The sequence below is a fragment of the Bos javanicus genome, chromosome 24 (assembly GCF_032452875.1).
Source record: "Bos javanicus breed banteng chromosome 24, ARS-OSU_banteng_1.0, whole genome shotgun sequence".
Lineage (NCBI taxonomy): Eukaryota > Metazoa > Chordata > Mammalia > Artiodactyla > Bovidae > Bos > Bos javanicus.
The window spans coordinates 45570817-45584464 of NC_083891.1; the positions used below are offsets into that span (position 1 = coordinate 45570817).

The 13648-nt window shown below is 41.1% G+C and overlaps 1 protein-coding gene across 4 annotated transcripts in view; it reads right to left on the reverse strand.

Annotated features, from left to right (window-relative positions):
• The window catches only part of EPG5 (ectopic P-granules 5 autophagy tethering factor), a 131532-nt gene that overhangs the window by 11367 nt on the left and 106517 nt on the right, over window positions 1-13648 (reverse strand). For all 4 annotated transcript variants that reach the window (XR_009733305.1, XM_061400058.1, XM_061400057.1 and 1 more), the window contains exons 37-40: window positions 12228-12413; window positions 11535-11744; window positions 10418-10562; window positions 180-422 (exon numbers count right to left, since the gene is read on the reverse strand). Coding sequence is in view for 3 of the 4 variants with exons in the window: in XM_061400058.1 (XP_061256042.1) it covers window positions 180-422; window positions 10418-10562; window positions 11535-11744; window positions 12228-12413 (784 nt within the window). In the remaining variant the exon portion in view is untranslated. The remainder of the gene's footprint in view (window positions 1-179; window positions 423-10417; window positions 10563-11534; window positions 11745-12227; window positions 12414-13648) is intronic.

Genomic DNA, 13648 nt, shown 5'->3' on the forward strand with positions numbered 1-13648 from the left:
GGGATTTTCCAGGCAAGAATATTGGGAGTGAGTTGCCATTTCCTACTCCAGGGGATCTTCTCAACCCAGGGATCAAACCTGAGTCTCTTGCAGGCAATTCTTTACTACTGAGCCACCTAATCTTCCCTGGAGAAGATGGATCAACTGAGAGCCTACTGAGGGTAGGAGGATCCTCTTACCCTCTTTGAAGTAAGCAGTGATGCAGGCTTCCGTCGTCTCGGCCATGTGGCGGACAGAAGCCAGGCTCTGGCAGGCAGCTGTTAACAGAGGCAGCACCACCAGCCCGTGCACTTTTTGCCCAATCCAGGTCCGGATACTGCCTCGGAGGAACTCTGCAGTTGGGACAGTCGCGTTGTTCATCATCATCAGGACTTCCATGAAGAGGCTGCTGAGGGCCATGTGGCGGGTCTGGCTGTCCAGGTCTAAAAGGGAACACAAACACATACGTGCCAAAGGCTGCTGGTGTGATGACATGAACGTGATGAAGGGGACAACAGTGTTTCAAAGCAGCTGCTCTGCAGGGGCCAGAAAGAAAATCCTGGATAGTGCTTAGATTTTACGGATAGGATATGGTACATAAACACTTTGAAGAGCAAAGCAGGAACTCCTGCAAGACCTTAAAACCTTTTTTACCCCCCAATTTTTCCTGATTTTTTTTAAAAATATTTTTTATTGAAGTATAATTGACCTACAATGTTGTATTAATTACTGCCATACAGCAAGTGACTCAGATAAATACACACATAAACACACACACAGATTTTTTCATATTCTTTTCCATTATGGCTACCACATGATATTGAATTTAGTTCCCTGTGCTCTATAGGAGGACCTGTTGTTTATCCATTCTATATATACCAGTTTACATCTGTGAATAGTGACTTTAATCTATCTTTTAATTATGACTCATGGGAACAAAAATGATTCCAATAAGCCTAATAGATTGCAGCCTCTCCCCTTCCCATTCACCATCAACTGAGCCAACAAGTATTTCCTTAAAAACCAGAACTGATTCTGATTAAGAAGTTTCTAGTATGCCATTCTTCTGATTAAGATGTTTCTAGAATGCATTCTACACTCATCTCATACACTAGCAAAGTAATGCTCAAAATTCTCCAAGCCAGGCTTCTACAGTACATGAACCATGAACTTCCAGATGCTCCAGCTGGATTCAGAAAAGGCAGAGGAACCAGAGATCAAATTGCCAACATCTGTTGGATCATCGAAAAAGTGCGAGAGTTCCAGAAAAACATCTACTCCTGCTTTACTGACTACGCAAAAACCTTTGACTGTGTGGATCACAACAAACTGTGGAAACTTGTTAAAGAGATGGGAATACCAGATTACCTGACCTGCCTCCTGAGAAATCTGTATGCAGGTCAGGAACAGTTAGAACTGGACACAGAACAACAGACTGGTTCAAAATCAGGAAAGTACGTCAAGGCTATATATTGCCACCCTTCTTATCTAACTTATATGCAGAGTACATCATGAGAAATGCTGGACTGGATGAAGTACAAGCTGGAATCAAGAGTGCCGGGAGAAATATCAACAACCTCAGATATGCAGATGACACCACACTTATGGCAGAAAGCAAAGAACTAAAGAGCATCTTGATGAAAGTGAAAGAGGAGAGTGAAAAAGTTGGCTTAAAGCTCAACATTCAGAAAACTAAGATCATGGCATCTGGTCCCATCACTTCATGGCAAATAGATGGAGAAACAATGGAAACAGTGACAGACTTTATTTTGGGGGGCTCCAAAATCACTGCAGATGGTGACTGCAGCCATGAAATTAAAAGATGCTTGCTCCTTGGTTAGAAAAGTTATGACACACCTAGACAGCATATTAAAAGGCAGAGATATTACTTTGCCAACAAAGGTCCATCAAGTCAAAGCTATGGTTTTTCCAGTAGTCATGTATGGATGTGAGAGTTGGACTATAAAGAAAGTTGAGTGGTAAAGAATTGATGCTTTTGAACTGTGGTGTTGAAGAAGACTCTTGAGAGTCCCTTGGACAGCAAGGAGATCCAACCAGTCCTAAAGGAAATCAGTCCTGAATATTCCTTGGAAGGACTGATGCTGAAGCTGATACTTTGGCCACCTGATGTGAAGAACTAACTCATTTGAAAAGACCCTGATGCTAGGAAAGATTGAAGGCAGGAGGAGAAGGGGACGACAAAAGATGAGGTGGCTGGATGGCATCACCGACTCAATGGACATCAGTGACCTCTGGAAGTTGGTGGACAGGGAGGCCTGGCCTGCTGCAATCCATGGAGTTGGACAAGACTGAGCAACTGAACTGAACTGAGAGTGCCCTTCATTGTTTTACCTGGCTATTATTCAATCTTCTGGGTCCAGTTACATAAGACCAACTCTAAATCAATTTCTCCATTATTGTCTGCTAATTTTTCTTCTTTTTCTTTTAATAGTCACTAAGTGTTGCTGACTTTCCATGTTATTTCTTTAGCTATATTATGTCATTCCATACTTAAAATATCTATACAATACAGGGACAATTCTTTCTCAATCATGAACCAGTCCGTTGTTCCATATAGGATTCTGACTGTTGCTTCCTAACTGAGAAAGGAGTACAACAAGGTTGTTCGCTGTCACCACGTTTATTTAACTTATATGCTGAGCACATCATGAGACATGCCGGGCTGGATGAGTTATAAGCTGGAATCAAGATTGGCAAGAGAAACATCAAAAATCTCAGATACGTGGATGATACCACCCTAATGGCAGAAAGCGAAGAGGAACTAAATAACTTGATGAGGGTGAAGGAGGAGAGTGAAAAAGCTGGCTTAAAACTAAATATTAAAAAAACTAAGGTCATGGCATCAGCCCCATCACTTCTCGGCAAAAAGAAGGGGAAAAGGTGGAAGCAGTGACAGATTTCCTCTTCTTGGATTCTAAAATCACTGCAGATAGTGACTGCAGCCATGAAATCAGAAGACAATTGCTTGTTGGCAGGAAAGCGATGACAAACCTAGATAGTGCGTTGAAAAGCAAAGATCTCTCTTTGCTGACAAAGGTCTGTATAGCCAAGGCGATAGTCTTTCCAGTGGGCACGTACGGTTGTGATAGCTGGACCGTAAAGAACGCAGAGCGCTGAAGAATTGATGCCTTCGAACTGTGGTGCTGGAGAAGAGTCTTTCAGAGTCTCTTGGACAGCAAGGAGATCAAACCAGTCATCTTAAAGGAAGTTAACCCCGAATACTCATTGGAAGGACTGAAGCTGAAGCTGAAGCTCCAATATTTTGGTCACCTGATGTGAACAACTGACTCACTAGAAAAGACCCTGATGCTTGGAAAGCTTGAGGACAGTAGGAGAAGAGGGCATCAGTGGATGAGATGGCTGGATGGCATCATTGATGCAATGGACATGAACTTGGGCAAGCTCTGGGAGACGGTGACGGACAGGCAGGTCTGGTGTGCTGCAGTCCATGGGGTCACAGAGTCGGACACAAATGGCAAGTGAACAACAACAACACAGGAACAATTATTAAGCTTTCTATGCAGATGAGGTCACACGTACGTTCAAGGTCACAAAGCCAGGCAGTCACTTCAGAATCTACATTTTAACTACCATTTTAGATACGCTCTGTGATAAATCTATATCACAGATATGTCCAAGAAATTTCAACTGGTTTTTCTGTTCCCCTGTCCAACCAACTCAAATAGTCACACCAGTGTTCTACTAGTATGCTTCCCTAAAAACTACTGTTGCCTACTTTCAAATAGGATCTAAATAAACAACAACAAAAAAAATGTTTGAGATTCATCTGTGCTGGTGCAATTCTCACTGCTATAGAGCATTTCATTATGTGAATATACAATACTTCATCTTGCCTACTGAACACAAGACTTGTTCCCAGTTTGGCTGCCCTCATATGCACAGGAACATTGTTCATGTTTCCCGTGGCACAAGGAAACATTTCTTTGGCTGCATACCAAGAAGTGAAATTCTGAGCCATGGGATATGCAAACTAGTAGATGATGCCAAATGTTTAAAAATGATGAAATGATTAAACATTCAAACATGTACATGTTTGAAAATGATGAAACATTTAAGACACTGATGAAAGAAAACAAAGACAACACAAACAGATGGAGAGATATACCATGTTTTTGGATTGGAAGAATCAATATTGTGAAAATGACTATACCCAAAGCAATCTACAGATCCAGTGCAACCCCTATCAAACTACCAATGGTATTTTTCACAGAACTGGAACAAATTAATTCCACAATTTGTATGAAAACACAAAAGACTCCAAATAGCCAAAGCAATTTAGAGAAGAAGAATGGAGCTAGAGGAATCAACTTTCCTGACTTCAGACGATATTACAAAGCTACAATCATCAAGACAGTATGGTACTAGTTCAAAAAGAGAAATATACACCAGTGCAACAAGACAGAAAGCCCAGAGATAAATCCACGTGCCTATGGGCACCTTATCTTTGACAAAGGAGGCAAAACTATACAATAGAGAAAAGACAGTCTTTTCAATAAGTGGTGCTGGGAAAACTGGTCAGCAATGTGTAAAAGAATGAAATTAGAACACTTCCTAACACCATATACAAAAACAAACTCAAAATGGATTAAAGACCTAAATGTAAGACCAGAAACTGTAAAACTCTTAGAGGAAAACATAGGCAGAACACTCTTTGACATAAACGACAGCAAGATCATCTATGACACACCTCCTAGAATAATGGAAATAAAAACAAAAATAAACAAATGGGACCTCATTAAACTTAAAAGCTTTTGTACAACAAAGGAAACTATAAGCAAGGTGAAAAGATAATCCTCAGAATGGGAAAAAATAATAGCAAATGAAACAACTGACAAAGGATTAATCTCCAAAATATACAGACAGCTCAATACAGAAAAACGAACAACCCAATCAAAAAGTGGGCAGAAGACTTAAATAGACATTTCTCCAAAAAAGACATATAGATGGCTAACAAACACATGAACAGATGCTCAACATCACTCATTATTAAAGAAATGCAAATCAAAACTACAATGAGTAGAGGGGTGGGATGGGGAAGGAGGTGGAAGGGATGTTGAAATGGGAGGGGACACAGGTAAACCTACGGCTGATTCATGTTGATGTTTGGTAGAAGCCAACACAATACTGTAAAGCAATTATCCTGCAATTAAAAATAAATCCATTAAAAAAAAACTACAATGACGTATCATCTCACACCCGTCAGAATGGCTGTTATCAAAAAGAATAAATGCTGGAGAAGGTGTGGAGAAAAGGGAAACCTCTTGCACTGTTGGTGGGAATGCAAATTGATACAGCCACCCTAGAGCACAGTATGGAGATTCCTTAAAAAACCAGGAATAAAACTACCATATGAGCCAGCAATCCCTCCACTGAGCATATACCCTGAGGAAACCATAACTGAAAAAGACACATGTACCCCAATGTTCATTGCAGCATTATTTACAATAATTAGGACATGGAAGCAACCTAGATGTCCACTGACAGGTGACTGGATAAAGCAGCTTTGGTACACATACACAATAGAGTATCACTCAGCTATAACAAGAAACACATTTGAGTCTGTTCTAATGAAGTAGATGAACCTAGAGCCTATTATATGGAGTGAAGTCAGAAAGAGAAAGACAAATATCATATATAAAAGTATATATATATGGAATTTAGAAAGATGGTACTCGTGATCCTATTTGCAGGGCAGCAAAGGAGACGCAGACATAAAGAACAGACTTTTGGACACAGTGAGGGAAGGTGAGGGTGGGATGATTTGAGAGTAGCACTAGAACATATCCATTACCATATGTGAAACAGAGAGCCATGGGAATTTGCTGTCTGATGCAGGAAACCCAAAGCCAGTGCTCTGTGACAACCTAAACAGGTGAGGTGGCACGGAGAGGGAGGTGGAAGGGAGGTTCAAGAGGGAGGGGACATATGCATACCCATGGCTGATTCATATTGACGTATGGCAGAAACCATCACAATACTGTGAAGTAATTATCCTCCAATTAAAAATAAAATATTTAAAAATAAAAATGGTTGCACCCACTTACTCTGTACTCAGCAGTATATGAGAGTTATACACATCCTCACCAACACTTAATATTGAAACCTTTTCAATTTTATCTATTCTCAGGGGTGTGATAGAGTATATCATTGAGTTCTTAATTTACATCTCCTTGAATATTAACAAGGTTTAGCATGTTTTCACATGTTTATTTGTTATTTGAATATTCTCTTTTGTAGCATGTCAATTTAAGGGTCTCGTTTATTTTTTTTTCTACTAGGTTGTCTGTTTCTTCCTTATTGTATCCACTGTGACAATCGTAGTCGTATTTAACGTAATTACTGATGTGCATGCTGTGCTAAGTCGTGTCCGATTCTTTGTCACCCTATGGACTGTGGCCCATCAGGCTTCTCTGTCCATGGTATTCTCCAGGCAAGAATATTGGAGTAGGTTGCCCTGCCCTCCTCCAGGGCATGGAAGCCCATCTCTATGTCTCCGGCACTGGCAGGTGGGTTCTTTACCACTGGAGCCACCTGGGAAGCCCATCTTACTTACTGTGCGTACATGCTAAGTCGCTTCAGTCGTGTCTGACTCTGTGTGACCCTATGGAGCACAGCCAATCAGATTCCTCTGCCAACAGATTGTCTAGGCATGAATACTGAAGTGAATTGCCATACCCTCTTCCAGAGGATCTTCCCGACCCAGGGATCAAACCCACATCTCTTATGCGTCTCACATTAGCAGGTGGCTTCTTTACCACTAGTGCTACCTGGGAAGCCCATCTTAATTACTATATGCTTCCAATTTGTTCCTCCTATTCTACATTCCTTTTGCTCTCTTTTATTTCTTTTTTTTTAAGGGATTATTTCTTGTTATTCTACTTTTTCTTTAGTTTGGAAGTTAAATATTCGTTGTAAATTAAATAACATTTTCGAAGTGGTTATCATACAAATTATATCATGTATTCTTGAAAGTCTGAGGTTAATTGGCTCCCAGACGATGTTAACTCCTATCATCTTCTCAATTGTTGCCATGATACAACAAATCACTAATTAATCTACCTGATGTCAGATTTCATTTAGATTTGCCCTTTATATTTACCAGTTTCATCGTTCATTCTTAGTCTCCTATTTATCTTCTCTTTATTATCTCCTTTTTAAACAGATTTTGATTGTATTTTATGGTTCTTTTTACAATATCTTAAGCTCAATGTTTAATTAATTTTTAATGTTCTTTCTTAAAATCAGTTCTAAATATTTTAAGTTTCTATTATTATTGTTCCTTTGGCCATCAGTTACTTAAAAGTTTTCCTCTTCATTTCCAATGTACGTTTTTTTCCCCTCTTGGTTATATTTTGTTACTGACTTTTAAGTTCATTGCACTGTGGTTAGAATATGTAATCTGTTTGATACCAGTCCTTTAGAACTGATTAAGACATGTTTTGGGGCTTCCCAGGTGGCACTGTGGTAAAGAATCTGCCTGCCAATGTAGGAGATGTGGGTTTGATACCTGAGCCAGGAAGATTCCTTGGAGGAGGAAATGGCAACCCGCTCCAGTTATTCAAAATTTCATGAACAGAAGAGCCTGGTGGGCTACACTCCATGGGGCTGCAAAGAGCTGGACATGACTGAGTGACTGAGCATGCACGGAAGACATACTTTAATCCCAGTAATGGGTCAAGTTGCTTAACTGTTCAGTGTAAGACTGATACAGTGTACATTCTGCACTTACAGGGTATATCATTCTCCACATACTCACTACATCCGTGCTATACAGACATCCTACAGTCTAACTGATTCTCTGTCTATGTGACCTATCAGTTACTGTCAGACGTGTCAAAATCTCTATGAGCGAATTTGACATTTTTCTTCCTAGTTCTGTCAATTCACCTTATGCATTTTCTTCCCAGTGAACTGAACCTCACATCAATTTCCAATGACTCTCTTCATTTCTCTTTTAATAATTTTACTTATATTTATTTATTTTGGGGTGTGCTGGGTCTTTACTGCTGTGCAGGCCTTTCTTTAATTGTAGCAAACAGGGGCTACTCTCTACTTTCAGAGCCCAAACTTCTCATTGTGGCGGCTTTTCCTGCTGCGGAGCATGGGCTCTAGGGCTTCAGCACTTGTGGCAGGTGGGCTTCAGGGCTCCTGGGCTTTAGAGCACAGGCTCAGTAGTTCTGGCACAAGGGAACAGTTGTTCTGCGGCATGTGGGATCTTCCCAGATCAGAGATCAAACCCATGTCACCTGCGTTGGCAGGTGGATTCTTTACCACTGAGCCACCAGGAAAGCCCTCTGATTTCTAATAATGTTTTTTTCTTGTTTATGTATGTATGTATTCTTCATGCAACTTCAGGTTGGGAAAACACACTGAAGATCATTTGGCTTTGTAATGCTTTCTGCCTTACAGTCCTATCTATCTCATATTGATACAACAACATCAGTTTTCTATTTTAATCTGCCTAACGTGATTGCCTTGTAGAAATCTTTCTATATCCTATGATGTAGATATACTTATGAATAGCTTAAAACTAGATGCTGTTGATTATTAATGCAATCTGACAATCTCTGTCTTTTAACTTGACCATCTGTCCATTTATATTTACCAATATATCAATTTGTCCCACCCTCTCCTTTCCTCCGGAGAAGGCAATGGCACCCCACTCCAGTACTCTTGCCTGGAAAATCCCATGGACGGAGGAGCCTCGTAGGCTGCAGTCCATGGGGTCACGAAGAGTCGGACACGACTGCACGACTTCAGTTTCACTTTTCACTTTCATGCATTGGAGAAGGAAATGGCAACCCACTCCAGTGCTCTTGCCTGGAGAATCCCAGGGACGGAGGAGCCTGGTGGGCTGCCGTCTCTGGGGTCGCACAGAGTCGGACACGACTAAAGCGACTTAGCATAGCATAGCTCCTTTCCTCACTGTGTCCAAAGACTATTCTCCACATGCTTCTTGCCTTCATTGGATTGAACGTATTTTGGTCAATCCTTTTTATCTCTTTCTACTGACTCAGAAATTACATATTTTCTTTCTTTCTTTTGGTGAACTGCTTAGAATTTTTACAATTCATATTCTATCAAGACACACATTTAACCAATTTCTTGACCCCCTCAAACAGTATTAGAATTATTAGTATTAGAATGCTTTTAACTCAACTCCCTTCTTAACTTATATATATTTGTGGTCATATAATTTAATTCTAGCTTTTGCTTTTTAAATCCCTAAATGATTAACTGTAGGTTTATATCAGCAGTTTAGTTTATATTTACCCATACTTCATTACTTTCTCTGCTTATTTTCCTTCTTGAAATGCAAGCCTCTCACTTGTGACCACTCCACTTTTCCCTAAAGAGCATGCTCTAGTTGATACTTGCTTTAATGATGTCCACCGGGACAAACACTCTCAGGCTCCAAGGAAACACCTTCATTGCGTCCTTCTCCTTGAATGCGGCTGCTCTTGCTTTACACCCCAGGTACCGGTCGTCTCCTCACAGCACACTGAAGGTGCGGCTGCGCCGTCCGGCATCTCCACTGACGCCACTGGGAAGCCAGCTGTCCGTGTAATGTTTTTCTTTTTTCACCAGTGCTTCTGGAGTCTCATTACAGTATGTACAGGTGTTCTATTTACCTTGCTTGGGATTTGCTGGGTTTAACGAACCTGAGGATTGCCGTCTTCCTTTCTCAGAGCAGGTTCATTTCTAATTCATCCTTACCCTGAGGATACTGTCCTGTGTGGTTCTACGTGGGAGCTCCTTTCAAGGCTCCCAGTCTAGGCAGGGCCTGGGCTTTATAGCCTCCCCTAATCCAAAGAAGGTCAGTAAAAGCCTGCATGCTAAAAGGCAGCCTCAACACTCCATCTATTTTCATGGGCTCCTCTTTTCACTTACTTTCTGACTTCTGAGATTTTCTGCCAACTTGTCAATACATTTAATTTTTGGTTTCTTAAAAACATTTTATTTATCCAGCATTCCAAGCTGTTTTTAGCAGGAGAGGCAGTCAGGATGTCCAGTTTACCAAACTGCTGGGAGTATAAGTTCTCATATAAAGTTTCCTTACAAGCCTACAGGTGATTCTGAAGTGCCCTCCAAGTTCAGAGCTAAACATCCAGGAAGGCTGCTCACTGCACAGTCTCCGGTTATCTCTTAATCATCACGGTGACTTGTCTAGCTCGGCCCTCGGCCCACTTAACGTCCCAGCAGCACCTGACAGTGTCTCCCCTCCCTCAGGTCCTTACAATTCAGGCCCCCCCACGCTGAGATGACAAGTGTCCAGCGTCAGCTTCTCTGCAAACAGAATGATAGTGTCCTGACCATCATCCTGATCTCAAAATGTCTTACACACAGCAGGAAATCATTTACTGAGTGAATACATGACTTCTTCAAAGTCACTTACCAGGTGGGTTAAAAACGATGATATCATCCAAGAGCTTAGACATTTCCTGTTCAAGGACTGCTAAGGTGATTTTTCCATTTTGTTCCAGGGAGCTGAGGAACTGAACCATCTGATGAGTGAAGGCTTGGCATTTTGGAACTGCATCCTGACAATAAAAAAACGATCATTCAAATAAGTTCATGCCAACAGTGTTAACTGAATATTCCCTGGGAGCACAGCACTGCACTGACTGCCTCAACAGGGAGTGGAGAGGACAGAGCAGGGAGCCACGTGAGGAAAGGCATGTCTAAGGGCCCTGTGCCGGGGAACAGAAGTCTTTCATAACACTCAGACTAGAACCCACATTCTCCCAAAGCCCAGGAACAGTTTTTACTGCGTTAATAACATTGCTGCTGCTGCTAAGTCGCTTCAGTCGTGTCCGACTCCGTACGACCCCACAGACGGCAGCCCACCAGGCTCCTCTGTCCCTGGGATTCTCCAGGCAAGAATACTGGAGTGGGCTGCCATTTCCTTCTTCAATGCATGAAAGGAAAAAGTGAAAGTAAAGTCGCCCAGTCGTGCCTGACTCTTACCGACCCCATGGACTGCAGCCTACCAGGCTCCTCCGTCCATGGGATTTTTCAGGCAAGAGTACTGGAATGGGGTGCCATTGCCTTCTCCGGTTAATAACATTAACCATACACTAAGTACTTGCCAAGAACTTTTCCAATAATTTTATGTTCATTGCTTAATCTTCAGAACACATTAAAGGTAAGGTATTATTTTCAGTTCAGGTGAGAAAGCCAAAGAATGACAGTGAATTGGGGATATGAGTTTGCAGACCTTAAACTTATGTTCATTATTTGCTGCCATTCTGTTGACAATGACACTCAGATCAGCAAACCAATGGCCAATGCTGTCCCTTAATCCTTTTCACCTCTTTTTAGCATGTGGCACTGCTAGCAGGTAAAGGCTTACTAGAAGAAATAAATGAAACTAAAAGACCCAAGAAGCCCAAATGATATATACATCCCTCAGCTTTTTCTACTGAGCCATTGCAGGGTTCAAGACAGTCAGCGGCACTAACACGACCAGCCCTGAAGAACACTCTGCCTTCCACAGCACGCACTTAACTTACAAGATGTTTCTGGCTGTCAGTAGGAACAGAAAGGCCTGCAGACACTTTCAAGAGCTTCACAATTAATTCAGCAGAAGATTCCTTTGCCAGGATGACAGACGGCTGGTAATGGCTGCTGAAATAACCCAGCACACTCTGATATGACACAATATCCACAAGATGCCACGACAGTGAGCTTGTCTGTCCAAGCAGAGTAAGTAGAGGAGAATCCTAAAAATGAAAACACACATTCCTTTAGTTCCAGCACTCCCATTTTGCCAGAAATATGTCTTTACTGAGTCTATGGAGTGACCACTAACATTGTGTATTATGAGCATAGAAGAGTTAAGACATCAGATTGCTCAAGGCAGAAGTACTCATGAAAGTAGTAACTGAAGTCTTGGCAAAACACATTAATGTTAAGATTTGAAAGTATTCAGAATCCAGTTTTCAAAGAAACTCTATGATCCTGTGGTAGAACAGCAATTAATGAGATGTAAAATGAAACTGATTTTAATACTATAACTTGGTATGGTTCCCTTAGACTATGAAGTGTCTGTGAAAACCAGGCAGCTAGTTGAAGGTGCATCCCACAGGCCATGCATCTATTCAAACCGAAAGAGGCACTGGGCAAACGGAAAAGCAGCAGCTTCATACAGAGTGAGGATCTAAGGAACTCGCCAAGACTTGATCACAGGCTCTCTAAAAACTTACTGTTTGGTCCACCAATTGATCTTCCTTTCCCAATAAAATCATCATGAAAAGGAGGCAGACAACCATGCCCCGGGTCTCTGGGCGGGGACTGGGACTCCAGGCATCAGAGAGCACGCTGACCCAGTTGACTTCACAGAGAACAGACCCCAAAAACAAGAAGCAGCTCTTGGGGCTTCCTCGCTCCACCTAAAAGGAAACAACGCTTTTAGCTATCTATGTATCTTGAAAATGTATATACATCAATGTTTACTAAATTATATCTTTTAAATTACACTTTCTCCCAGATTATAAAAATTATTTATAACTCCATCCCCTACTCCAGAGATTTAGACTTAATATTTATTTTTCCTCCCATGTTCGATGCGTGGAACATCTTTCAGCTTATTTGGAGTTCATTATTTATTCCACTAAGTCTTAACAGGAGAGGAATGATCTTTCCTAGCTCCAGGCAGGGTGACAAACCTCTGCCACAGTTAGTCACCGGTGCTCAAGGGAGCCTACCGCAGTCCTCAGATGTGCAGGCAAGACCAAGGTGACAGATTTACTAGTCACTGCTGCCCAAAGCTGAGCACGCACCAGGACCACCCAGAGGACCTGTCGGGGGTGGGGAGGGGTGGGTGCATCCACAGAATTCCTAATGTCCTGTATCTGGAGTTAACAAGTTCCCAGGTGGTACTGACGTTGCTGGTCCTGGGGCCATACCTCGAGACTATTATATTAGCACATGTAATTTTCATATGGCCTTTTTAGGATAATGTTACATTATAAGTACATCTCTGTATCATTAGTCTTCATAATTTTTGATGACTGCATAATGTTTAATTAAGTCCTATTTAAACTATATTAGGGATGAGGGGGCAAATGTATTATGAAGTATTACTATATAATCAATATCAAAGTTATCTCTTACAAGTCAATTTCAAGCCTGTTTAAAATAAAATATGTCTAGCTATAAATTTTTCCTTTTTTTAAAAGAAGATTAAAAAGCTCAACTCCATTTGTAAAATCACAATCAATGGAATCTGATGATGATTCATGTCTTCCAGTTATTACCATAATTATATCACGCTATTTACTCTTTCTCCCTTTTTCATCCTCCTTTATAATCTATTCTCTATCTTGACCCTCAACCCCCTCAAAACCATACTTTACTACGCCACCAGACTCATGGAACTAAAAGCTTCCCAGCTTCTGGGCAGGGCAGTCATCTATCCTTAGACTAAAGCCACTAGAGATACAAAGTCTACAGCAACCCTTTATGGACCATTCTATTTAATCTGTCATATAGCTAATGCTGCCCTCTTAAACATTCTCTTACAGCTCTTTAAACAAAGGTTCAATTCTGTATTCATAATAATGATGAATATTTACGTAATGCCTGTCTCATATACTAAACCTAGCTATAAAATCATTTTTAACCT